Source organism: Chelonoidis abingdonii, chromosome 10 (genome assembly GCF_003597395.2).
Source record: "Chelonoidis abingdonii isolate Lonesome George chromosome 10, CheloAbing_2.0, whole genome shotgun sequence".
Taxonomy (NCBI): domain Eukaryota; kingdom Metazoa; phylum Chordata; order Testudines; family Testudinidae; genus Chelonoidis; species Chelonoidis abingdonii.
This window is the reverse complement of record NC_133778.1, coordinates 49469040-49496920: the sequence shown is the minus strand read 5'-3', so window position 1 is coordinate 49496920 and position 27881 is coordinate 49469040. Positions and strand designations below refer to the sequence as shown.

General features: G+C 41.3%; 1 protein-coding gene across 5 annotated transcripts; it reads right to left on the bottom strand.

Moving 5' to 3' along the window:
• ACVR1C (activin A receptor type 1C) lies at window positions 1-25634 on the bottom strand. Of its 5 annotated transcripts, XM_032789226.2 has the most exons (8): window positions 25466-25619; window positions 11198-11437; window positions 6377-6607; window positions 5090-5257; window positions 4119-4275; window positions 2403-2527; window positions 1399-1529; window positions 1-183 (listed from the first exon to the last, which is right to left on the bottom strand). In XM_032789226.2, exons 1-8 carry the CDS (start codon window positions 25617-25619, stop codon window positions 58-60), a joined length of 1332 nt encoding a protein of 443 aa, XP_032645117.1. In that variant the 3' UTR covers window positions 1-57. The 5 variants fall into 5 exon arrangements, with proteins under 5 accessions (XP_032645117.1, XP_032645126.1, XP_074925892.1 ...); XM_032789235.2 differs by lacking the exon at window positions 11198-11437; XM_075069791.1 differs by lacking the exon at window positions 25466-25619 and having other exon boundaries at window positions 6377-6471; window positions 11194-11364.
• Window positions 25635-27881: the final 2247 nt, after the last annotated feature.

Below are 27881 nucleotides of genomic sequence, written 5' to 3'. Positions count from 1 at the left end.
AAATCACATGTAAAAAGATGGAGAGTGATTCCTTCCTCCTTCCCCCAAATCACCCATTTAGGCTTGGGAATTTTCATGTACACAGAGCTGTGAAATGGTCTTCTTAATGCGGAGCGCAGTCAGTCGAGCTGCCCCATTAGCATACCAGCACTCACGCATTATTCTACCCATGATTCGGAGTGCCTTAAAACAAAGGAAAAAGAGGTTTATGATTAAAAAAAATCCACTGCTTCAGTGCAGCAATCAATTAAAAATACTTCAATCCCAGGGCTAATAGTATACTTTGAAATAATATTCCAGCAGAAATGACAGACATTTTTTGGTTCAGACAAAGAGAAAGAGAGTTTTTGATATTTGATATTCAGTGCTGTCAGGCCCATTTCACTATATTCACCTTAAAAATGCCCCTTTCCTGCACTCAGCAGGGGAGGGGTTTTGAATGGACATCAGAGGAGGCCACACAATGCCCAGCAGTGGGTATTTGTGGGGGGAGCAGGAAAAGGGGTACAAGAGTGCATGCAAGGTGGAGGCGGGACTGCCCACCTCCCTAAGGCCTGCTGCCTTCTCATATACTCAGTGATGAGCTGCCAAAATCTTAACAACTGGTTCCCTTTAAAAAGTTCTGATTTAAGGGATGTGCCACAGTATGTATTTTTTGTACCTTTCTCCATAAGAAGTGGAATGCATTGAGTCATTGGGAGTCATACTTAACAATAAAAATTATGTCAGCAATTTAAGAACCAAAAAGCCTGACATGTCCAGGAAAATATGGATGTATGTTAACCCTAACTAAAATTCTTTTTTAAAAAGATGGGCTTGAACTAGAAATGAGCTCCGTTTCACATGTGGGTCCCCACCACTCCCTGGAAGTGTGCTAGGGTGACCAGATGTCCCGATTTTATAAGGACAGTCCCAATTTCTGGGTCTTTTTCTTATATAGGCTCCTACTACCCCCCACTCCCATCCCGATTTTTCACACTTGTTGTCTGGTCACCCTAAGGGGTGCACATGAGTGGGTCCCAGCTGCTCCCTGCCCCCCTCATTGAAGCAGGTGTGCAGGGTTACTGCCCTGGGAACTGCAGGGCACTACTGGACGTGGAGCCAGCTGCAGACAGGGGCATGGGGCATGGAACTGGCTGGAGACAGGGGGTGTGGGCTGGCTGGCTTTGGGAAGGGCCACAGGGGTGTGCCACGGGTGTTGGCTGGAGAAAGAGGAGTGCAGGGCTGGCTGCCTTTGGGCAGGGAGGTGCAGCAGGGGTTGACTGCGGGTAGGGTGAATATCCCAGTGAAATACAATGGAAGTCTGGCACCTAACTCCCTTGGGCTACTTTGAAAATCTCAGCCTTAAAGAATAAATTTAAATATTCTTCTAAAAATGGGGGTGGGGAGGAAACTCACCTCAAAACTTTGCCACTGGTTTGGGATATTTGGTCTAAGTTTCTGTTCACAAACTACCCTTCTCATATCTTCTACTGAGGGATCCGAAGGCACAACATCATAGTAAGGCAACTGGTACTCCTCAATGATTCCTACAAGAGGAAAAAGAAACGATAATCCCTAAGTAGGTTCCCTACTAAACATCACTGTCCTTGTGCTCTTTTTAGATACACCTGTTGAGCTCTGGAATGGAAGAGCCTCACCCCCTGCACCAGAAAACCCTTTGGATTGCAGCAGTGGATAGGGCAAAAAGACCTGGTTGGAGGAAGCCCTGGGAAGAAGGCCACTAAAGATAACAGAGATAAGGTGAATGGTCTTGGGTCTTTGGGAGAAGGGGGCTTAGGAGTAAAGAAGATCTGGCTGAAGTGGGGAGAGAATAGAGTTTCAGCTTCTTGGTTCAGAACCATATAAAATCCAAACTAGTAGAGGTTTCTTTGTTGCCAACCCTTGCAACCCCTACAGAATGTGAGCAGGTCTATTGCCTTCCCTGATAATCTGAGTCCCTTATTTTCATATTGCCAGCACACAAGTTCATCATCATGGGAGGTTAGTTTTGTGGGGGTTTTCAGATCAAGATTTTGAAAGATAAACTTCTTGCAGATTGGAAACCGATCAGCAGGGAAATTGCATGGGAGGAACTGGTTTTCTACAGAGTTCTACTATATACATTAGTTTCTTTGACAGAGGAAGTGAAAAATAATTTACATATCTGTTTTGTTGCTTTTGATATTTCAGAATAATTAAATCAGCTAGGCATTAACTCCTATTTATTCACTTGTTAACTCTTTCATATCAGTAATTGCTCGACGGGAAATTTTTAAGTCATACAACTATTTCTCCTTCCACAATCTGGAACATTCAGTTAAAAATGATGTTCATATATTGAATGAACATATTTTCTTTAAAATCCTTTAAATTATTTTTATCAAGTCTGGAATGCAACATAAAACAGCCAAAAATTTTACCTCCAATTGAGCATCTTCGTGATATCTCCCAGTACACCAGACCCAGAGAGTATATGTCTGCACGTTTGAAGGACTCGAAGATGCTCATGTTCATTACATCATCAAGTATTTCAGGAGCCATGTACCTTTAAATAAGTTACACACACATGCACAATTTACAAAAGTTCTAACAAAGATTCTAATATTTGACATAGAGGGGGTTGGGAACATGTTGGAGAGCCATCCTCAATTACCATTGACTAGCGTGTCAAACAAGGGACTTTCTATGATGAAAATCCTTACATGTGGCTAAATGATTAATACCCATGCAAGTGTGAGAGGTAGGTAACTACACTGGCCAAAGAGCTTTATTCCACCTCTATTTATATTCCATCTCAATGCTTGTTTTGCTTTTCATTAATAAACTGTGATCTACAAGAAAAACTAATTGAATGTAATGAAATTAGTGTGGAAAAGTACCAAAGACTTGAGAGAGAATGAAAATGAATTCTAACCACAGTAAAAAGTGGAGTAAAGGTAGCAGCTGAGCATGCAGTCAAGGGTGAAAACGTGTTGCAGTTACTACCCCCAAGAGTGCTGACAGGACGCAATGCGTCTGTCATTACTGTGGGCAGGAGAACGTAAAGATATGTGGGGTGCATAAGCTGGAAGCCCTGCCCAGAGTGCCCTCCTGCAACAGGTTGCGGCATGACAGGCATGCCTGCCTCAGTTTCCTTTTTTTTAGAGTCCCTAACTCCACTTCAGGCTCTCCTGCTACACAACCACTCTTCTTAGGGCTGGTTATAACAAATGGTCCAAAATATAAGTCCCAAACATATAGTACATTTCTCATGCTAGTGCAAGCAGTCATTAAAACTCCAGACATCTTGTCTCTTGATGCCTCACATACCACCCACCGACTCCCAGAGAGCCTCTCTGATGGGAGCATCCTTGCCAGGGAAGCATCTCTCACTCCCCTTGCTCATTCCTGACTCCAGCCGTGGAGATGTTAGCACGTAAGCTCTTCTACTGCTCCCCTACCTTCAGCCCTTTCTGGCCTCGGCTCTAGCTCTTCAGCTTAGAGCCTGCAGGCAGGCAACTCCCCTCTGCTGTGGTTCCCCCCTTTAGCCCTGGCTCTCTGGCCTGGGGATGCCAGCCAGCAAACCTCTCTTGCTATTCTCCTTGCCTCCAGCCTTCCCCCAGGAAACAGCTTCTGCTTCCTTCTGGGACCTTCCAGACATCTCTCCCATGCCCGCGACTCCCACTTAGGCAGCTCTGATTCACCAGGTCTCTTTTCTCCTTGCTCTACACTCAGGTGCCCTCTTAGCTCTGGCCAAATTGCACTGTGCTGATAAGGCACAAGTGCACAGGCCCAGCTCCCACTTAAAAGGCCAGTGTCACCCTGTGATAAGGTGTTTAACAACTAGTCTTTCATGTGACTAGCTTTAGTATTCATATTAACCAGATGCTTTCAAATGGGGGTGGAGGGAAGGGGAAGGTTTTTAAGTATCTTCTTTCCTTATTGGTCCTTTTGGTCAGGTGCCAACCAGGTTATTTGAGCTTCTTATCCCCTTACAGGTAAAGGAGGGATTTTATGCTACTCTTAGCTATATGTTTATGACAGCATGTCTGCTTCATACAGTACTCAAAAATTGCACAGAAATGGAAATCACGCTGAAAAGATATTCCCTAATATTTATGTAAAAATACGTATCTTATCTATTTAAAATGTCTTACCTCTTTGTTCCCACTCTAGGATTCTGAGGTATATCAATTGTGTTCAATACAGCATCATGTCTCACAGCAAGTCCTAAATCTGCAATGGCACAGGTTTCATTTTTTTTCACTAAGATGTTCTTAGATTTCAGATCTCTGTGTGCAATAGCTGGTTTGCCTGTTAAGACAAAAAGGCAACTAAAAGCATTATTGTGAATCTTAAAACATAGCTTGTTTATTGACATCTCCCATCTCAACATAGAAAAATTAGGGCTGTATTTAGCACAAAACAGAGATTCTGGATGCGTTCCAATGATAACCAGAGGAGCCTAATGAAGGCATCTTTTGTTCATATATTTCCTTTACTCCCAAACTGTAATCATGTTTCAAGAACCAAAAATATCTTGTTCTCCATGCTTCTACTCTACTCAGATATGCATTGGTTGGTGCATGCCTCTTATATCCCATTTTCTCCAACGGACATGTAAAAAAACTAGTCAACACTGCAGAATCCCCTGGGTTCTGTGGCACTCCAGTGGAGTGGACTGGAGAACTTGTGGCAGCTTCAGATAAATGAAAACCTCCGTTGTATAATTTAATTAAAATGATGACAATGACATGAAAATGAAAATCAGTATAATATTCCTTACATTGTTTGAAATTAAAATCAATTAATTTTATGCAACTCCAAAATTTTCTATTTTCAGGGTGCTGCAGAATTTGTACTGCTAGATGTTTTGGCAGCTGTGTAGACTGCAAACACCACTAAAAATGTAATGTGTCTTACCCTCTATTTATAAAGCATCGTCTACATTTAGGGTTCTATTTAATTTATTTTACAATCTTTAAAGACAGCTACTAAGATACCAAGTTGTTTGTAAAAGAAGTCTTTACCATTCCTTCTGACTAAAACTACAGCATTTTTGTAAATACCACCCCAAGTTTCCACTCATATTTCCTAAAAAGGATATATGAAAGAGAAATACAAATACCTTGTGTACCAACTATCTCCATATGAAGGTGTGCTAGACCACTAGCTATTGAAAGTGCCAGCTTAATTAGACTATCAATGGTCACAGCATTTCTGTTCAAATAGTCAAATAAGGAGCCTTGCTCGTGGTATTCAGATACAAGCCACAGTTGAGTCCAAGTTCCATTATCTGCCAAAAGAAAATAATTGTGTTTAACATTGTAAAGAACTAGACATATATCTAAAAAACACAAAAGGATCAGAATTTTCAAGGTGAGCTGATTTTCAAAACAACCAACCAACCACACCTATTTAATCACTCTTTTTTAGCCCCCATGCCACAGAAGTGGTTTCAATTCCAGAATTTCAAAGTGGATATGCACACCAACTAAGCAGGCTGTACTGCATCCATTTTGCATTGTGTATCTGGTATATTACACAGCACAGAGATCCCAACAGATTAATGGCCAGAGTTTCATAAGTGCTTAGCACTAGTCTTCCCACTGAGAACAACGGGAGCTTCTGGAAGCTAAGTCCTTTTGAATATATGGCCACCAAAAATGAGTGGTGCTCTGTTTCCCCTCACAAGAGCTGGCGACCGTACCAAAAACCAGAGAACCAAAGGAAATGCAGCTCATTGTTCTGCAGTGATAGCAAAATCACCATCAACTCTTGTAGCTCTCGGAAAGTAAAAAACATTAGTTCATCTCTAAAGGTTTTTGTACAGCAATCCTGAATTTCAAGACATTCTCATATCATACTTTACTTCCTTGGCTGTATTGCCATATTTAGTTCTTTTGCTGCTATGAAGGTATCTATATAAAGTGATCTATTTTTATAGATGTATGGCTTAAAATGAAAAGTATAAAGCATTGATGCAGCTTGATTATCAAGGTGATAGCATAAATAAATAGCCAATCTTTCAGTAATATTTTACCAAGCATTATTCTAATTACTGAACTACCTGATAGATATAGGACTCATTTAAAACTTTCACTTAAATCAGTGAGGCCCTAACCCCACACTGAACTCCATTCAAACAGACCCTGCATCTGTGCAGAGTCTCAAGGCTCCATGCAGATACAGAGGTCTGCTTAAGGCAGGACTGCAGCCTAAAAACTGTAAACTAATCTCACAATCCTAATGATCAGATTTAAAATTAATTTTCCTAATCAGCTCCTCAAATCATTAAAAACACATTCCTGTGTTTTAGCAAATTAGAGCAGGGGTTGTGGAAAAATCAATTTCATTGGGCTGCCATAGTGCAGAGAACAAACATTGTGAAACTAGGTTTGGAAATACTATATACCCTTGTTATCAGCAGCAATGAAACCCAGGATGTTTTCATGTCTCAGCATAATTGTCTGATAGATTTCTGCCTCACGAAACCAAGACCTTTCATCCCTCGAGGAGAAGATTTTCACAGCTACATCTTCCCCACACCATTTTCCACGCCAGACTTCACCAAATCGGCCTTTTCCTACTATTTCTTGAAGAACAATTGTTCTTGCAATTGTTCTTTGGACCAATAGAGGTAAACCTAATGAACAGAATGAGGATACTTGTAAAAGAGTGCATTAGCAATTATTATTAAATTCAAATTAAAACATATATTCTAATATGTTGTAATTACCACGGCCTTACAAGTAACATACACACACTTTCTTGTGACTATTTTTTCCAATTCTAACCAACAAAAGTGGATAAACATAGATGGCATGAATTATGCACAATCCTTGTCAGAGTGAGGGATTGTAAGTCTACCTCTGAAACATTCCTTGAACTGTATGTATATTGTCATGGTTCTTCATGACTTTTCAGGTGAATCTTTAGTATGAGAATATAAGAATGTGGGCAATCTTCCACATATGGAAATAGGGATAAACATGACTTCTTGCTCTAAACTATTCTAGTGATGTTACTAACTCCAGACGTTCACATGCTGAAGCAGCATGCTGAAGCAGTAAATCATTTGGCTCAAAAATAAATAAAGCTGGTCAGTAATATTTCAATCAAACAGCTTTTCAGCAGAAAACACCGATTCGTCGATACCTAAACTTTTCATGGGTACATACCAGCTGCAACAAAAAGTTGACAGAGAAAGGTTTCTCATGTCCGGGATGGAATTTCTCATCAAAAACCGGTGAGAAACGTTCAAGTCCCTGCTCTGCCTCATTTAGAGTAGGGACTTAAACCTGCCTTTTCACCATCCCCGGTGAGTGCCCTACCCACCAACCTGATGGCTATTCTGGAGATGGGGCTTGTCATAAGTAGATAGGTAAGGGTTAATTTTCTTTTACCTGTAAGGGGTGGACAGGGGGGAATCAAGCACCTGACCAGAGGACCAATCAGAGAACTGGATTTTTTTTTAAAGTCTGGGAGGGAAAGAACTCGGGTCTTTGTTTCTCCCGTATGGATTGAAACAGCTTTTCTGCTAACTCCAATCTTCTTTCTAATATCTACTATCAAGTGTGAGTACAAAGGAAACCAAGCAATAGGCTGTTATGTGCTTGGTTTGTATTTACATGGGTGTAATTGCTGGACTGGTTTAAATTGGCTATTTTTGAATCAGACTGTGTATTCCTATTCTTATAAGCAGAGCCTGTAATTGACATCTTAATGCAGTGGGTTATATTTTTCTGTATTTTCTTTCTTTTATATAAAGTTTCTTTTTAAAACCTGGTTGAGCTTTTGTTTTATCTCTGGTTAAGCTACAGGAAAGGGGGGGGGTGGAAAATCCTTTTATGTAGCTTACTAGGTTGAATGTATCGCCTTAGGGAGAGGTTAATGGGCCTCTTTGTTTGCATTCAAGGAGTTAAGTACTGTATCGCCCAGGCTCACCCAGGGAGGGAAGCTGGGATCAGATAAAGAGGAGACAGGGGGAGGAACTTGTTTTCCCGTTTGAGATAGGAGACCCAGGGGTCTGGTCTTGGGGGGCCCCAGGGACGATTTTTGGGGGGCTTTAGTGTACCAGGCACTGAATCCTGGTTGGTGGCAGCGAGATCAGAGCCAAGCTGGGTATAAGCTTGGGGGGAGTTTCATGTTAAGCCCCCAAATTTGGAATGCTAAGGTCCAGATTTGGGACAGAGGCTTTATCACATGGTGAGCAGTGTGGGAAATAAGAATCCAGAAGCCAGTAGATATATCATTTTTCTTTTCCCTGCTAGGAATTAGCAGTGAGAAAGGGTTTGGTTTTAAAAGTAGCCAGATAGGAGGTTTTTTTTTCTGCCTGCTTTTGGCAGTTTGGAGTTTTTAGCACAGAGTCATTAAGAGAAGCCATTACAGTCTTTTGTTAAACAATAGGACTCCAAATTGCGAGTCAACTATCCCAGCCAGCTAACACAGGTAAATACAGTGGTTTTTTTTGTTAATTTACATATCAAAAAAGGTAGCAAGAAAGGAGTTGCTAGGCAAATTTCAAGAGACAGAAAGCCAGCAATTCTGGCAACAAACACCAGAGGGCACTCCAACACAAGAAACAGGAACCATGAGGTCCAAAGAAGAGCTGAAAAAGGAAAGCGCCACAGCAACAAGCCATAGACAACGACAATAACATAGGAGACAGCTGGAACTAATTAAGGCCGAACAAGACGCCCAGGAGGCAGCTCACATAAGAGATCAAGAAGCCAAAAAGGCAGATCACGAAAGACAACTTCAAGAAAGAGAGCTGGCCTCCCAAATAAAACAAAAAGATGATGAGCTGGCCTACCAATAAAACAAAAAGAAGATTGGAGTTAGCAGAAAAGCTGTTTCAATCCATAGCCGGGAGAAACAAAAGACCCGAGTTCCTTTCCCTCCCAGACTTTAAAAAAAAATCCAGTTCTCTGATTGGTCCTCTGGTCAGGTGCTGATTCCCCCCTGTCCACCCTTACAGGTAAAAGAAATTAACCCTTACTATCTACTTATGACAGCCCTACCCACCAACCTGATGGCTATTCTGGAGATGGGGCTTGTCTGCCTGCCTACCTCATTTTTCACAAAAATCTTCAAAAAGGTCTTGGTTGTGTCCTGGTGGGAAAAGAAAAATTTTCTCTCTCCAGCAGCCTCCAGTGCCACTCTCCCCTACAAAACTCCATCTCCCAACCTTCTCCCCGTGTCACTCTCTAGCATGTCCAGCTTTTATCCCTCTGTATTCAAATCAAGCCGCTTCCTCTCCATGTTGCCTGGTCTGGTAGGGAAGTCACTGAGAACAAAAGAGAAACAGTCCCTGCCTCAGTGCAGGTGCCCAGACCAGCATTGCCTGCAACATATCCCAAAACTGCAACTGCAGGGAAAGTCCTGCTTGGCCACAGAGGATAGCATGCTCAGTGAGACAGAATCTCCTGGGAGTTTAGCAGCTAACATCTAAGTCTCTGAGTATGTGCAAAGTACAATTTTAACTTAGCTAAATGAGGATGGATTTTGAAGGGATGGAAAAGGCATGTCCCTCACATAAAGGCCATGTCCCTGCCAAATTTTAAGTCCCTGCTACAAACTGGAGGTGAGAAGAAGGAGGGGCTAAAACTTTAAAAGGGGGGGGCACATTAAAAAAAAACATGGGCAAAACAATGTAATATTTTCTAGTTGCCTTCTTGGAACTGACTGAACCATTTTGGCTACAATTTTAAATAAATCAGCCTGCATGGATACCCAGATACCTAGCTTGGAAAATTTCAGCCTAAAATGATTAAAATTGAGCAAAAGCTATAAGCAACCAAAAACTCAGTCTTACAATGGAAGAGTCGGGCTACTTAACAATAGGAGTGATGCCTGTCCCCCTATAATAAAAGAATGATAAACTGGTTTTATTTTGGAACTAGAATAAGCAATTTTAGTAATCTAAAACTACATTTATTTCAACACAGTTTTGGTTGTTTTGCTCAAGAAACACCCAAGAATCACCATCCATGAAGACTGACTCTTTGAATTTAGGACCTTTATCCTTGATAAACATAAAAATGCATACAAAAAGAAGCAGCTTGCAAAGTACCTTTAAATTCTATTATTGTTTGGATCATCTAACAGTGACTCCTGCCTCACCTGGTTTATTGTCAGATTTCTCTTGAATTATCAAAAAATCCACTCTCTTCTGGCAGCATTAATCCAACTAACCTCAATGAAAAACTATATTTTTGTAGGAAGAACACATAAGAATTCATGTAATGTGTTAATACATTTTGTACCAAGTATTCCAATCTTTCCATAGGAATAGTATCAAAGGCCTGTTTTTAGAAACAATGACATTTAGGTTTAAACAGCTGTAATTTTTAACTTGGTTCAGATTATCTTTCTTCTGGCTTTTCCCTGTTACCCCTGTAACCCACTGTTATGGCATAACTGCTGTGGCCTTACCTACACTCAAGATTCGCCCCCCGTTACAGCCATGAGTGGGCAGATACTGAAGAACACCCTATAATGTGAACAGGCAAAGACACTAGTTGTTTGAAACCATGGTAAGCTGCACCAGTGTATATTGTGGTTTTCTGTCTTTTAGGGGTTTGCAATAATAGTTACACAACCAGCTGGCCAAAGATGGCTGTAACTGTGACAAATACCCAATGTAGACAAGGCCTAAGTCTATTGACTGCACTCAACAAAGAGCTGTCTAAAATACATATTTTATTAATTCTGGTTTTCTTAAGTCGTTTATTTTCAATTCTAAATAAACCGTTTAATTACAGAAATCCAGTTCATACAGCCACCAGCCCAATATGATAATTATGACGTATGGAGTTTGCATTGTGGCATCTTTTCGTATCACTTTAACTTAACAAGATCCCCACATCAGTTGACTCATCATACCATGCAATTACCCTGATGAACATGAAATCTCTTTAGGCAATACTTCATCCTGACGAACTCCTAAAGCTATGACACATATTTCTTTCCATAAGGCAGCACATTTCATGCAGTGGGCACAGTTTTTTAATCTCTTTATCATGAGAAGATACTATAGGTTCTAGTAGTATTTCCCATTCTGTGTCAGGAATACCCACACAAACCAATAGTACTGTACTTGACAGTGGAAACTTTAACTGCCGTCCCTTCACCTATTGAACTAAGAAAACTGAACACAATGTTGTGATTCTGTTCTCCTGGCTATTCATTAATAAATATAGATGTTTTCGTGTGCTTAGGAGTGCATACATACCAGATCCAGACCCAGATGTTGTCATATCATAAATAAGATCTTTAAGAGTTTTTCCAGAGTTTACAAGGTTGCACTCAGATAGAGGTTCTTCAATATTTTGTCGCTTCTTCTTTCTGAACGTACAATGATGGCCTTGACATGTATATACAATCAGCATTACAGCTATAGACAAGATACAAATTGGCACAGTAGCGATCACTGTCAACACCACAGGTCCTAGGTTTGGTCTGCTTGAAGATTCTGAAGCTTTTAAAAAAAATACATTACAACAAATCAATACACAGTGCATTGTAAATGTTTTAAAATTTTACTTTTAAGGCATTACCCAAAATACACTGAAGTCAATAGGAATGTCTTTCCAAATGACTGAATACACAATGGACTGTGGGTAAAAGCCCTACTTTCTATGGGTATGTCTATACTGCAATGGAAGCCCAGGGTTCAAACTCAAGTTCAGACCTATCCCTCTTTCTGTCTACATACAAATTACACTGATCCAGGGCACAGGACCCATGAGGGTGCAGAGCCTGAGCCTGAGTCAAGCCCTATTGCTTTGCAGTGTAGATGCAGCCCCATTGGACTCGTGTTCTGGGAGTCTACCAACAGTATCCCACAGCTCTGCTAGCTGACTTTTTTGATCCTCTGGACACTCAAGTTTGGTGGATAGTCAAGTTCTCCTACACTGCACAAAAAAAGGGCTAGAGCAGTCACATTTTGGGAGGGCACTAGAAAGTCTTGGAAATGAGTGGCTAGACTCAGGCCTGCATAATGCAATGTAGACACTGGAACCCCAGCTGTACAGAATACTCTTAACAGCAAAATTCTCACCCTGATTCCCCCCACAGCCCTTTAATGTAGTGGCCAATTCTGATCTTGGATGTATTTACATAACTCCCTTCCAAATCAATGAGATGCACCTAGCAGCAGAATGTGTCACACAGAATATGTCTACACTGCAAATACCTCGCAGGTTCCTAAAGCCTGGACCACAGCCAGAGGCTGAACATCTACACAGCAATTTAACAGCCCCTTAGCCTAAGCCCCAGATTCAGCCGGCATGGTTCAGCTGTAGGAGTCTAATTGCAGTGTAGACATACCCTAAGCATCCAGATACTGTGAAATTTATCTCAGAGCAAAAGACTGCACCAACCACTCAATGAAAGATGCAATTTACAGGCTGTTGTAATATACTCTAGCTATTAAGCACTGTTCTTATAACTTCTAAGAGCCTGCAGATTGGTAGGCTTTATAAACTTTCGCCTTTATAAATTCCTTACAATAGTCACAGAAAAAAATCTCACCAAAATAAAATTTTAAGATATTGCATCTATGATAAATTTTTACACTTGCACATAATTTTGTACATGAGGGAAGAAGCAATCCTATCATGAGAAGTTGCAAACTCAGAGTATAGGTTCAGAAGAGGAAAATGTTATAAATGCTACTGTAGTGTATATATAATCTTCATAACAATGTTTAGAATACAGTTAAAACTTATAAACTGCATGTTTTCCTGAATGCAACACAAATATTGAGAGACCAAAGTGTTATAGGCCAACTTACTTTTCAGACTATAATAAGTCTGGAAAATACTTTGCTACAGTTACACCTACTACCCTAAATCTAGCAAATTACTTACTTGCAGCAAAGTTTTGACAACAGCTCAGCTTTTGTAAACAATGTCATCATAAATAAGCTAATGGCTCAACTGCAGAAGCAAACCACTGATCAGACCCCCAGAGACAGAATTTGGCAAAGCACTGAATGACCCAGAATCTTAAGGCCTTACCCATTTAATGAATTTATATCATTTAAAGTTTTAGAGACAAAAGTCTTGATCTCAGTTTATGAAAATGTTAAGGCACACATACAGCACAGTCCAAATTATACCTCAGGGTTTCAGGATACCTTATTTCCAAAATCTTGGGATAAAGGGGAAGAGATGAAGATAGAGGGAGAAGATGGCTGGCCCACTTTGAAAATATATAATATAGATATTATATATTATCTGTATGTAGCTATGAGAGACACAAAGGTAAGTTAAAGCTTTTTGAATCTTAACAATATGTATCATTAAATAATTCTCTGATCACCCATAATTTCCCACAACTGTGAAAACTGAAAAAAATAGAAAAAATATTTTAAACCCGTAGTTTTGTAGGACTGAAAATTTAAAGGGAAAAATCTTTTAAAATGCTTAATAAACTTCTATATTATCACAAAATTATAAAATAAAAATAAAAAATTGAATACTGCCAACTACACACATTTGCATGTACACTGGTGAGGGAGTAGGAAAGTTACCAGTATAGTTAAAGTGATAGAATTTTCTAGTGCAGACAAGCCCTTATTCTCTTCTGATTGTTGCATCGGAGAGAAATTAAACTAGCCTCTGCTGCCAACCAGGAAGCAGGGGATAGGAAGTGCAAAATTCAGTCTGTTATTAATTTAATGATTGGTTAATTATATTAACCAATGTAAGCCCAAACGCACAGTGAGTCTATCAGACAGGTCCTATGAAAAAGAGCACAGTGGGTATGAACTCACACAAATGGGACAAATAATATATAAACTTTCAAAATATACATGGAAAAAAAGAAGGCACAATCAGCAATTCTAACCTAAATGAACAAAATAAATGTGTAATGCTAATCTCTTTGGGAACATAAGAAAAGGATTTTCTTCTTAACTATTTAAATCCACCAAGTGAACATTAATCAAAAAGTTTAGCAACCCTCATTTAAAACAATCTAAAGAGAAGCTGTCTCTAAAATAATATGTATGAAACAGAGCAGCTGCCTAATGATTTCAAATTACAGTATGAGGCATCTTTCAACTTTTATTAAAGGGTATTTTTAAGCAACAGAAGAGAATGCTATTTTAATATTAAACATTTGACAATACACAATTTTTATTCTTATACTTCACAAAATTTACTTGCTTTTGATATCTATAATGTACCTTTGGAGAATGTCCATAAAACCCTGAGGGCTACAGGACTGGCCCCCCAAATTTCAATATATGCAATATATCAATTAATTAAAGTTAATCAATCCAAAGCAGTGGTTCCCAAACTAAGGTTCATGAACCCCTGGGTGTTCACGAAATGTTAGAAGGTTCTCGTGAAAAAATTTCCTAATGCTGGACAGAGCTGTCCCTAGGGACTGGGACAACTCAGAGCCAGCAGCCCAGAGCCCCTGGACTTCCAAGAGCTAAGCAGATCAAAGCAAGCATATCTATCACGCTGAGGAGATTTAAAATTCAGGACTCCTTACAAGAAACAGAGGTGGATATTTTTTGCTGTTTTTAAAATTAGACAGACAGCTAGTATTTTTTTTAAAATTACTATAAAGAACAAGTTTAGGCTTTGTTGTAACATGTGTTGCTTGCCTGGACTGCTCAAGACCTGAATGCTTGTGTAGGAGAAACTCTTCGAGTTGGCTTCTTAAATACCTTCATGCTGTTTCACATTTGATACTCCTTGATGCAACATAGGAGCCTCGTCTTATAAGAGACTTATTCAAAATGATACAAGCTACAAAAGTGAGATCTTGGAAGAGCGCTACAGTATTTTTAAGTATCAGAGGGGTAGCCGCGTTAGTCTGGATCTGTAAAAGCAGCAGAGAATCCTGTGGCACCTTATAGACTAACAGACGTTTTGGAGCGTGAGCTTTCGTGCGTCTGACGAAGTGGGTATTCACCCACGAAAGCTCACGCTCCAAAACGTCTGTTAGTCTATAAGAAGGTGCCACAGGATTCTCTGCTGCTTTTACAGTATTTTTATTACATTATGAAAATGGCAATGATCAATAATAAGAACAGTGTGTAATAAGCTTGTCATAAAAACAAATTTTATACTTCCAAGATCACTGCTTTTATAAAGGAGAAAATCCCTGGAAATATTCATTTTTAGGAGGGGGTTTACGAGACTTGACATTTTAGTGAAAGGGGTTCACAGGTTGTTAAAGTTTGGGAATCACTGATTAAAAGCATTGGCTTCATGTACAAAAAGTTCATTAAAAAAATTCCATGCAACACAAACTAACAGCCCACAAATAATAGCTTTCCAACCCCCCACCTCATGCTCACACGCTCCCCATCTCATTCTGTGTATTCAGAGTAAACTAAAGTAGAAGATAAAATCTCAGGAAACTCAACACAGATGAGTCCACTAGAGCCACAGCTAGAAGTTTATCAGAAGAGCAAAATAACTAAATCAGCTCTTTGTCCCCAACTCCTCACTGTTCCTTGAAACAAACAAACAATTGGACTTCTGGAAGTTCCTTGGAATGAGAATAGGACACTATAGGGAATGCAGTAAATACAGTCACAACATTGCTGGAACTGGATATTTCATGGGATCATCCATACATCAGTACATAAAGAGCAGGAACATTCCCTATAGTATTCCATCAAGGTAGACAATTAGAAAACTAGACTAACGGCACATCTACCCTGCAATAAAACACTACGCCATGGCTAGCCAATGTCAGCTGACTTGGGCTTGCAAGGCTTGGGCTGTGGGTCTAAAAATGGCATCAACAGGATCAAACTGGGTTTTCCAGAAACCAGTGGACAAAGAAAGAGCTTTTGACATAGAAAAGCTGTGTTTAAACTGACTCAGGGGCTCCCTTCTAATCCAACAAATGGACAGAACCTTCTGGTCTAAGGTGTGTTCCAACCTTTGCCGAAGGGTTGTAAAGATTTTGACCTCCTAGAGCCCCATAAGACTGAAGGGTGACTCCTCGTATGTTCAGTGTGTGTGTTTAAATCTGTTTATTGTTTTTATTATGTATTCTCTAAAATGCTTTTTACCTTAAGAATAAATGTGCTTGTTTAGCAAGAGCTGTGCGGTAACTTGTAACTGCTGGCAATACACTGCTCATAGACCTTGGAGAGAAAACTGCACACAGGCTCTGGCTCATAGACAGACTGGTTTGCTAGGGATAAAACTCCCGGTTTCCTGCCCAGAGACTTAGGCCTGGTCTACACTACGCGTTTAAATCGATTTAATGGCCGTTAAATCGATTTAACGCTGTACCTGTCCACACTACAAAGCTCTTTATATCAATATAAAGGGCTCTTTAAATCGATTTCTGTACTCCACCCCGACGAGAGGAGTAGCGCTAAATTCAATATTAACAGTTCGGATTACGGTTAGTGTGGACGGAAATCGACGTTATTGGCCTCCGGCTAGATATCCCACAGTGCAACCACGACCGCTCTGACAGCAATCTGAACTTGATGCAGCGGCAGGTAAACAGGAAAAGCCCCACGAACGTTTTGAATTACATTTCCTGTTGCCCAGCGTGGAGCTCTGATCAGACACGGGTGGCGATTGCAGTCTCAAATCCAAAAAGAGCTCCAGCATGGACCGTACGGGAGATACTAATCTGATCGCTGTATGGGAGACAAATCTGTTGTATCAGAGCTCCGTTACAGAACACGAAATCACAGCATTTGAAAAACTCTCAGGATACACACGCTGCGTGACAAGCGTAACAGAAGCCAGAGACTCAAATGGACGCTCATGGATGGAGGGGGTACTGAGGACTCCAGCTAATCCCACTGTCCCACAGCAGTCTCTGAAAATTATTTGCATTCTGGCTGAGCGCCAGTGTCTGTAGTTAAACACAGTGTCTGCGTGTTCAGGGAATAGTCTCTACAGTCTCTTCCCCCCACCACCACGTGAAAGAAAAGGGAAAGAATCATTTCTTGACTTCTTTCAATTCACCCTATGTGTACTGAATGTGGCTGGTAGACGCGATGCTGCAGCAGTGATAAGAGCAGTATCCGCTCCTCTCCCCTCCCCGGTGGTAGACGTACAATATGACCGATATCGTCATCGCCATCAGCCCGTGAGTGCTCTGCTCCTGGCTGTTCAGTGAGCTGGCGGGGGCGCCTGGTAAAAAGGGAAATGACTCCCAGTTACTCCCAGTAGATGTACAGAACGCTGGTAACTGTCTTCATCATAGTAACTGGTTGAGCTTCATCAGCCCCTCCCTCTCCTGTATAAGAAAAGTTCTGTACTGCCTGACTGCATAGCCCCGGGAGGCTGCCTCCCCTCATTTTATCTCACTAACAAGTCTCTGGTTTCTTATTCCTGCATTGTTATAACTTCATGACACAAATGGGGGACACTGCCACGGTATAGCCAGAAGGTTTGGGGAAAGGAAGCAACGGGTGGGGTTTTCAGCGGGACCCCTGTGAATACTGACAGGAGCAGCTGTGCTCTATACACTGCGATCTCTAAACACTTCCCCTTATTCTAGCAGACTGACTCTATTTTTAGAAACCATAAGGAGGATTGACTCAGTCCCAAGTGAGTCAATTCCAATTTTCTTTGCGTTGGCCCGGCCGATTCAGCCAGGCACTCCTGATAAGAGGACAGTACAGAGGAGATAACCGTCATCTCATTGCCAGTTTCCCGGCAGTAGATGTACAGAACGACCAGTAGCCATCTCTGCTATCATTGCAAAGCAAAGTGAATGCTGCTGTGATGAGCGGGAGTATCACCTCTTGTCCGCAGCATCCATACAATCGGTGCCGAAAAAAAAAAAGCTGAACGGCTCCATGTTGCCGTGCATATGGCGTCTGCCAGGAATCCAGGGAAAAAGGGCGCGAAGTGTCAGCAGATTTCCCGAGAAGAATGACTGACGACATTTTACCCAGAACCCCGCGACAATAAGATTCACCTGAATTCCAAGGGGCAGGGGAGACTGCGGGAACTATGGAATAGCTACGGAATAGCTACCCACAATGCAACGCTTCAGAAATCGACGTTAGCCTTGGAGCATGGACGCACAACGCCGAATTACTGTGCCTAGTGTGGCCGCGTGAAATCGAATTTATAATATCAGTTTTATTAAACCGATTTTAGCTAATTCGATATTATCGCGTAGTGTAGACGTGGTCTTAGACCTATCTGGGCACTCCAAGAGTGGACTGCAGAGGTGGTGATACAGATGCAGTTACCCTGAAATTGTGACACTATTGTTATTTTAATCTCATCCAATAAATCCTCATTATTCTATTCCTGGATTGTAGTACCCAAAACACAGGGCAAAAAATGTAATTTCTATAAAAAAGTCTGTCCCAAGCACAAAGTCTAGATAGATATCCTGTCTCCCTTCAGTGCTTTGGTGTCAAGTAACAAAGTGCACATGAAAGCTGTCAATTTTTTCTTCACGCTTTCTCCCAGTTTCCCGCCCCCCCTCTTTGAAGCTGGAATCTCAGAAGCATGTCTGGGGAGAACAAACTAAACCTTTAAAAGTAGAGTCTGTATCTCATCATATGTATGAGTTTGTCACCAAATCATAAATGAACAACATTACAAACTGCATATATTGCCTAAGACCAGTCTATCCTATTACTATGAACACAAGTATATTAGGTTAGCTAATACTAATATTGCTTACCATGCCAATAAAGTTATTGTGGTTTTTTTTATTGTCATCATGGAAAAGGGCAAGCTAGTCGATTTTGCACCTGGGCAGATAAAGTTTCATGACAATTTTGCAAGCCTGTACACAACTCTGTGCATGAGTTTCTCCATCTGTAAATTGGGGATAATGGTGTTTACCCAACAGCTTGTCACTTGGAAACAGTGCCCACTGGACACACTGGGGGAAAAGATCATGGGTGCAGCTTGCCCCTGAACCACGGCAGCATGAGAAGTTACCAAAGCCTTGTCTCAGTTAATATTTCAGGTATATTTGATGATAGGGAAGATGGGTTTTATTCAGTGAACGCATCTCTAAGTGTGAGCAGTCCATGATTTGGAGACATATTTAGTACATTTGAGATGCACATTACATGGTTTCTCTTTCCTTTGTCCCACATCACAGATTTTTTTCTTCCTCAATTATACATCGACCTGGCCAAAAGTCTCTCCAAATTATACAATAGCCTAGTAGCTGTACCTCAGCTACTGCAAAGTTGGAACATGATCTGATAAACTAGGAAGGTCAGTCACCTATTAACTGAGTTTGCAACCTGGGGCGGGGGGGGGAGAAAAAACAAACAAACTTCACAGATCTTATTAGCAACTCCTCAAAATAACCAGTTACACACTGAAAGTATATAGAGCCATTTCCCCTGCTAGAAATAGAAGCAAAAGATGACCCATCAGGAAACAGTGTACCAAGATTTGTTTGGACTTTACCTATTGGCAGAGAAAGGTCAACTCAAGTCACAGATTTGTGCAGGAAACACAAGAATTAGAAATATTAAGCAGAAGCAAAAAACTCCAAGCAACATAAAACCTAGACAATACTGATCAATGGAAGTTAATTTTGCTCTCTATTAACATTAACCCAGGGCAAATTCTATAAAGGGATAGAAATCAAGTCACTGCCAGGATCTGTTATTCTGTCAAAATTTAGCTATCCAGACTGTGTTAGCGTTTGCATATTTTTATTGTCGCACCTTTTCACTTCCTCAGACGCACAATAAGAATTATTAGTCTTGGCTCAGGCAAGAAAATCAAGTTGTCTTTCTCAGCCAAAAGGAGGAAAAACAATGAGAGAATTGACAGAGATTCTGTTGTTGAACAGTACATGCTGCCATTTACGTTTTTACTAAGGAAATTCATGAACAGACAAATTGCACAAAGTAAACAAACTGCCTTCTGGTAAGGATCCCTCATGACACATCTGTCATCAGTTAACACAACTTTTTAAAAAGCCACTTTTGACATATGTAGAACCTGAGCTTGTGTTTTAGGAAGTACGGCATACCCAGATTATCAGTCAAAACTGTTCTTCCTACTGAACTAATCTTACATTTGTGGGCAAAGTTTATGCATTTCTTGTGCTCTGCTTTTAACATTTTTGGATAACGAGAATTTGTTCATCCCCATCCACCTTGATCTGAAAACATACTCGTGTATGTGTTTGTGACATTGCATGGTTACAAGCAGGATATAATTTCAAAGAATACATTTTAAGTTTTCAATAAAGTGTAATTAAGCATGAAATTGTGCACACAAATATTTGCATGCAGTAAATGCCAAATGCCAATGGAAATAAGGTTTTGTGGATGCACAAGTTGGGCACTAAATCACATTGGCAAACCATTAAACTATCCCCAGTTTTGTTTTGTTTTTATTTTAACACTGTGTTCATAATTTCACAGTGATGACAGATTGATCATTAACACATGTCTGGTCCTGATTGTGCTCTCATTTGCTCTAATGCCAACAGCTTCTTTTCCCCATTCATTTAACCAGTGGCCTTCATAGTCAAAAAGAAAATTAGCGGCCAATTCCTATTGATGCTGTGACCAAAATGTTAATTATCTTCAAATATTGACTTCTCACCAAACTCCCTTTAAACTTCTCACAAGTATTTCTAAATTTTCAGCCCAAATGTTTTGCAACTACTTGTTCATCAGAGTTAAAGTTCTGCTCTTTCAGCAGTGTAGGTTCTGCTGTGCTCAGGGAAGTAAAGACCAGTAATGTTTATTTTAGTCATGGAGGCAAAACAGACATTGCTTTGGATTCAGAGGTCTGCAGATCTGCTGAGTAAAAAGCAGCTATTTTACACAGTAACTGCCAGTGGTCTCAGTGTGCCATTACGGCAGCTGAAAATAGCCAAGATTCAAAGAAACTCCAGAAACATCCTTCCCCTGGACACACTCGTATCAGCTGCAGAAACATGGTTGGCACAAAAGCCATTATCCTGGCTCTCAGACAAGCCTGGGAGCTTAAATTTATAACTTTGTTAGACACTAAAAACCATGGTCTTAATAAAGACACTGGTTTAATGACTTATTATAACCCCCTGCCCCCACCACCACCACCACTTTTTGTCCTATGACTACAGGGGTGTTAATGAGCTACTTCAACCTTGAATGGTCCCTTAGGATATGCCTACACAGCAAATTAAAACGTCTGCTGGCCTGTGCCAGCAGACAACGGCTCGCAGCGTTTGGACTGTGGAGCTGTCCTGAGCCCAGAAGCCTACAAAGCAACGAAATAACCCCACTATATGAGCCCTGCAAAGCCAAGTCGGCTGGCACAGGCCAGCTGTGGGTTTTTCTTTGCTGTGTGGACATACTCTTAGAGTGCATGCTAACTACTTATGCTGAACTATCTGCTTGATCTTGTATTTAGCTGTGACACTCTAAGGACCATTCCCAGACCTGAGAAAGAACTCTCAACTCGAAAGTTTGTCTCTTTCACCAACAAAAGTTGGTCCAATAAGAGATACTGCCTCACCCACCTTGTGTCTCTAATATTTCCAGGGACAGACACACCTGCTTCGGGGACACTTTGCACCAGAAATATAGGGAAAAGCAGCCCTAAGGGATCCAGAGTTTGAGGCCTACAAACCCAGTAATTTCCAAAAAACCTGCTTTCACTTGGACCTAGACAATGTTTGTCCTGTAATATGAATAACATGTAAAAGGACTGTCAGAAAAGATTAGCAATCAAGTAACCTTGGCACTTCTGCAGTTCCATCTAGCATGAACTCTCCCAAATGTGTAGGGCAAAGGGCTCAGTTTTTAGCCCAAGCAGATTACCCTCACTGCTAACAGTAATATGAAACCAAATGTTTTGCAACTACCCATTCAAATGTTGGAAAGACACAAAGCTATAGAAAGCACATCTATGAATATTTTGTTAAATTTGTTCCATTTTTCCAAAAGCTGCACATTTTATTAAATCAAGAGTATTTTAATTCACTGTGCTATATACTGTATGCATGCAGTAAAGCTGCTGAGCAGAACATAATTACTACTAGTATCTGTCTGCAAGTGTCAACTGAAAAGGATCATTCCTGCAGCATGTCAATATTTAAGGGTTGTACATGTTTATGCAAATTTAAGTAGATTTATCTCAGACTCCCAAGAAGGATTATACTGTTCCTTCCAGAGGTTCTAATTTGAGTGATTGATCGGGAGTTGAGAAAAGTATACCCACCGATCACTTCCCGTCTTGCAGTCAGTCTCACCTCCCTCTCCCAAATCCTTTTTCCTTCTATCAGCGCCAAGTGAGAGTTCTCCCCCTAAAGTACTGGGTAAGACAGCACCTCCCTCTTGCAAGCCTCCTGCTTCCCTTCAGAATTTTCTGCAGAATCCTTCCCCGTCTTTTTCTCTTCTGCAGGTGCAAACTTCTGCAACAGCATCTGCATTCATTGTTGTGTGCCCAGACCTGGTCTCTCGGGAGACAAAGATGACCTGCAGGCCCAGATGAAATGGAGAAAACATTCCATACAAAACATCCCCAAACATAGATTACAACTATGAGCCAGAAAGAGGGTGGAGATTGGGAAAGCAGAGGAATAAATGCTGGTGTGGAAAAGACAAGAGGTCAGATTTGCTTATTATAGCCTCACACATCTTTTCGTAAGAAAACCATGAAATACTCCCACTCACCTCAAGTCTCTCCAAAATATCGCTATGGAAGTTACCACACGGATCCTTTTTGATTCTGCATTTGCCTCATCTTACTGAATCAAATTCAAGCTCCTCATCTTCACTTAGAAGGCCTTGCCTCTGTTCTCATTTCCAAGTGTCTCACTTTCTCCCAACATTTCTCCTCTTACTATTCCCATCTTGTTGCACACCTTCATCTTTGTCTTTCTATTATGCTGCTCCCTATACGTGGAGTTTCCATTTTTCATTTACCAAGCCTCCCCTGACACCACCCATCTTACTTCCTTCATATTACATCTTTAACTCTCAGCTTCCAGGAATCTTTCTCCCTTTGTTCATTTCATCAGTAATTCCTCCCTCTTCTGCCTTCCCTGAACTATCTCATTTTTGTAATCCAGCGTAAATCTTCGGAGCAACAGACATATATAACTTGCTGAGTAAAGTGTTATGTAACATCACAATATAAATGACTAATTATAATACAGACTATGAATATGTTAACATCTTGTATAAAAATAACACGCTTCACAAATAAATGTTATACCACCTGAAAGGTTATTGGAATAGGAGTGGATTAACTAAAAACTGCTGAAGGGGAAAAGTGCAACGTTTTTCTGTAACTTAATCCCAAATGGAAAAAGCAGCAAATAACCTTTTCACTGTTACAACTTTTGAGAACGCCAGATTCAAACACGGCACCAACTTTATGGTATAGAGTTCCTAGAAGAGTAAACCCTTCTCTCGCACTTACCTTTCTAATTGGAACCAGGAATCCATACTTATACTGGTGCATCATTGAACCTTGCCAAGTAACACTGGCAGCTTGTAGCAGGGTGGTCACCCGCTCCTGCCTTAAAATGCTTAAAACAGACCAGGGACAGGGCAGTGGCAGGGAGGGAAAAGCGAGGCTGATTGGGGAAAGCAGCCTCATCTGGGGCCACGTCCCAATCAGGCTGAGGCTGGCTTAATCAGGGCCCAGCTGGTCCTTATAAGAGGACTGGGGGCAGATGCCAGAGACAGACTCCCTCTAGCTTTGAGAGGGAGGGACCTGGCATGGAGCAGAGCTGGGGGAAGGCCAAGAGAGCAGGGGAGCTCTGGCCTGGAAACCCCCCAAGGCTGTGGCCTAGTGGAAAGCCAATTAGGTACTGTGGTTGCAGGGGGCAGCCTACAGGTAGGTAGAGGCAGCAGGTCCAAACCCCTCCTTGCCTATGATGCGTGGCTTTTACATGGGAGTCTGCCACAGTGAGTGGGGGCTAGATGGTGACTGGCAGTAGCCCACAACTGAGACAAGGTGGGGATAGAGGGTTGGGGGTTCCCCTGGGTGGGGAGACCCTGAGACAGTAGGGGTATTTGCCAGGGGGCAGCACCCCAAAGACAAAGGGAACCGGGTCCTGGGAGGGACACAGGGGCCAGCAGCAGTGGGACACTGGCCTGCAGAGGGTGCTCCAGAGGCTAGAAACACTAATTCCCTGAGACGACCAGCAGGAGGTGCCGCAGCGGTGAGTCACGCACTGTGACACAGCTGCTACAACCCTTTTGCAGAATTTGAAAACTCAAGATTTACAAACAAACAATTTTGCTGATTCTATAGAAAGAAACGATTTCATTCTCATGCTACACTATGTACTGAACAGTGGCGTCTTAGAATGTAAGGTGATCGCAGTGTCCCAAATAAACATGATACTCAAGACTGGCCCTGAATTGTACAGAAAGCAGTACCACACACTTTCTCCCATCTTTGCCCTTCTGATCTTTATATTAACAGACTCCAACATGAGCTGTACTAATTTCTCAACCACATATCTCAAAAATGACATGCCACTTAAAATTACAGGACTCTAGAAGTAACTAGTCAAAATGAGGAGAAAGATGTTACAAGTCATGACAGCTGTCTGTACCAATAGTTAGAATTAAAAAAAAAAAAATGCAAATAACCCCCTGCCTATGGGGGGAGGGGAGTTTCAGTCACAGAATTAACAACTAGCAAGATAAAAATGGGTAATTATCCCCCTAATTGGAAGAGTACAAATGTTTTCCCAATCTCTCTATCCTGTTTGCATATAAAAAGACATTTAATTCCAGACCACAACCTTTAAATATTTGTATGTCCAGTTTAGACTATAAAATCCTTGGGAGCAGGAACTCAGTCTCACCATTTATTTGTAAAGCATCATCACCTGTGACACTATCAAATGAAAATTTCTGCAGGGCCCATTCCCTTGGCAAAACACACACAGCTCTCTGTGACCAAACAATCTTTAATTCACAGCCAAAATGTATGTTTCTTTGCTGCTGCTACACAGTATATCTCCATTATGGTGGTTACAATTTTGTGAAAGGACTAAAGAGGACACCAGTAAATTAGTTTGAAGTCTAAACTAAGATATTCTATTAGAAAGATTTTTTAAGCAATCAAATTTCTTTTACTTCCTTCACCAATATTCCACTGTCAGCTGTGCACACACCTTCCACTGACTACAGTGAGAGCTACACAAGTGTCCGAGGAAAGAATGTGGACCAATGGATGGATCTAGACTATTCTCAGTGGTACCAGATGACAGAACAAGGAGTAATGGTCTCAAGTTGCAGTGGGGGATGTTTAGATTGGATATCAGGAAAAACTCTCTCACTAGGAGGGTGCTGAAGCACTGGAATGGTTACCTAGGGAGGTGATGGAAGCTTGTTCCTTAGAGGTTTTTAAAGTCAGGCTTGACAAAGCCCTGGCTGGGATGATTTAGTTAGGGATTGGTCCTGCTTTGAGCAGGGGGTTGGACTAGATGAGTTCCTGAGGTCCCTTCCAGCCCTGATATTCTATGATTCAAAACTGCAATATATCTTTGCTCCTGTCATGATAATTCAAACGCAGCCTAACCGTGAGATACTGCTTACCTATAGGCAGGTGGAGTGTTATATTGTTGCAGAAGTCGGTGTAGCAGCATTCTGTTTTTGTAATATTTTTAGAACTGTGACAGAAGACTTGAGCATTCAGTTCTAGTTGGGATACACATGACTTTATCACTTCTTCTTTGCCATTAGTTAGCATGACTGAAGCCCAGCATGCTCCTTCAGTTTGGCAAGTGAAGTTTGTATGCTCACACAACTGGCACACACACTTCAGACCTGAAAAATATTTTTAAAAGTATTATTTTTCACTAAAAACAGTAATACTTCATAACATACAATGTACATTTATTTAGTAATTCAGAGCAAGGAAGATTGTCTTTTGTTTAGGTAAGGAGACTGGGAGTCAAGACTCCTGAATTCCATTCTCAGTTGCGCCATGGATTCATTGCAATACTTCTGCCAAGTCTTCTAAGCCATCACTCAGCAGAAGACTGAAGCACATGTTTAACTTTATACATGTGCTTAAGTACACTCACATTCAGCAAGGTACTTAAGCATGTGCATAGATGACTGGTGCCTCCTCATATTGGGGGGCACAAGCAAAAGGGAAGGACACACGACTGCCTCATGTGTCTCTGCCCCCTCTCCCCCCCAGGGCCCCCACACTCTCCCTGCCCCACATTACCTGCTTGGAGGTTGGGGGGAGGAAAGGGAAGGGGCTCTGTCCTCCCACTGCGCTGTCTCCCCCATGGTATGTTCAGCTGCTCTCCCTGGCAGCCGGGCCCAGGCAGGAAGCGGGATAGAACTCCTCTCAGTCATTGCTCTGTGTGGCATAGCCACCTGCCTGGGAGAAAGCCTGGCTGGGGAGGGGCAGCTCACTCTCTGCCGGGTCTTGGCTTCTGGGGACAGGGGCCAAGCATGCCAGGGGGAACAGGAGGCTCTGATTCACTTAGCCGCTGTCCCCAGAAGCTGAGTCTGGACAGGAGACAGCCCACAGCAGCCAGACACTCTCCCAGACAGCCACTGTGCTGCACCAGACAGCATCCCAGCAGCCAGAAGAGGCACTACCCCCACCCCTTCCACTCTGGCTCTGGTCCCACTTCTTCCCCTCCCCGCCCAGGCTTGCTGCTTGACCCTGCATGTCTCCTCCCCGAGCGTGTGCCTAACTTAAAGCATTTGAGTAATCCCACTGACATGTTGTAGTGCTTTCATAGACACAGCATGTATGTGACATAATACATCTGTAGCACCAACAGACCCCAGTCATCGTCAGCCAGGATCAAACCTGGGATCTTTGGAGCTTACTGCATGCATCTCTACTGCATGAGCTAAAAGATGTCTCTTAGCCAAGACTATAGTAGGCTCATCAATCTCTAGGTGGTCTAGGTGCCTCTAAATGGGGACAGAGCGACACACCAAGCAGGCATGGATTACACATCCATCTGCAAAATGATTATGACATATACCTACCTTGCTGGGGTACTGAAAGGTTTAAATTAATTTCTTTAAAAATAAATCTTTGATACTGTGAATGGAGGTTTTACAATAGTACACTACTTTAAAGAAAAAAAGTTTACAAGCTACAAATTCATTATAATACATGTCCATTCCTGTAGACCAAATACAAGTAACAGATGCATTTGCTGCCTTTTACCTCAGGCCCAGGCATTTACAGGAATAATTCTGCCCCCCAAATAATGCACATATGACAGCTTGAAAGTTTTGCTTGTTTTAAAGAATCTCTAATAATTAAAGATCACAGTATAAATTAATGAAGACTATATTCTGCAAGCTCTATTGGAAAGAAAAAATGTCATGGTCACTCTGAGTACACGCTGTCAGTTTTAATGCTAGTTTCTCCATTGCATTGGTCTTCCCAGGAGAGGAGGGTAGAAACTATTTCCTTTTCTCTTCTTCTTTTCAACAAGGAGTACGGCTATTATTCTGACTCCATGTAAGTATTTAAAAACCCATGGAACAGCTGGGTGTCATAATACCCCAAGATTGGACCCAATGTCATTTCTAAAAAGTCAAAAACCTTCCCTTACTTCATCTACCATGTATCTCCAATGTTTTATGACTGTTTGGTACAGTACATACTTAAGCAACTCTTTTAAACAGACAGTTTTGGTATTGAACCCCTATTTTCTAAAAGCATACCCAATTTTCATTCATGATTAGAACCAATTACTACTTATTAATAATGAACAATACAAGAAAACACCATTTATAAAATGGAAACTAGTCCAACTTTTTACTATTAGAGCTGCAAAAATAATTCAGAGTGACTAATGGACTCAAGTTCTGCCTGTTTTTGAGAGCAGAATGAAACTGATCAATTCTTCAAATTCACAAATATCTTCATGAAAACTTTTCCATATCAATTAGATTGCAAATACTTGATATTCAACCCCCCCCCCGCCAAAGATGCTGGATTGTTGGTATATAAATCATATGGTAC

Excerpts from the sequence above, each read along its gene's own strand:
- ACVR1C (XM_032789226.2), bottom strand. The coding sequence starts at position 25,619 with ATGCTAACTAATGGCAAAGAAGAAGTGATAAAGTCATGTGTATCCCAA. Across the intron at positions 4,276-5,089 it reads GGAGATAGTTGGTACACAAG|GCAAACCAGCTATTGCACAC; the intron begins GTATTTGTATTT and ends TTGTCTTAACAG. Across the intron at positions 184-1,398 it reads ACCAGTGGCAAAGTTTTGAG|GCACTCCGAATCATGGGTAG; the intron begins GTGAGTTTCCTC and ends CTTTGTTTTAAG.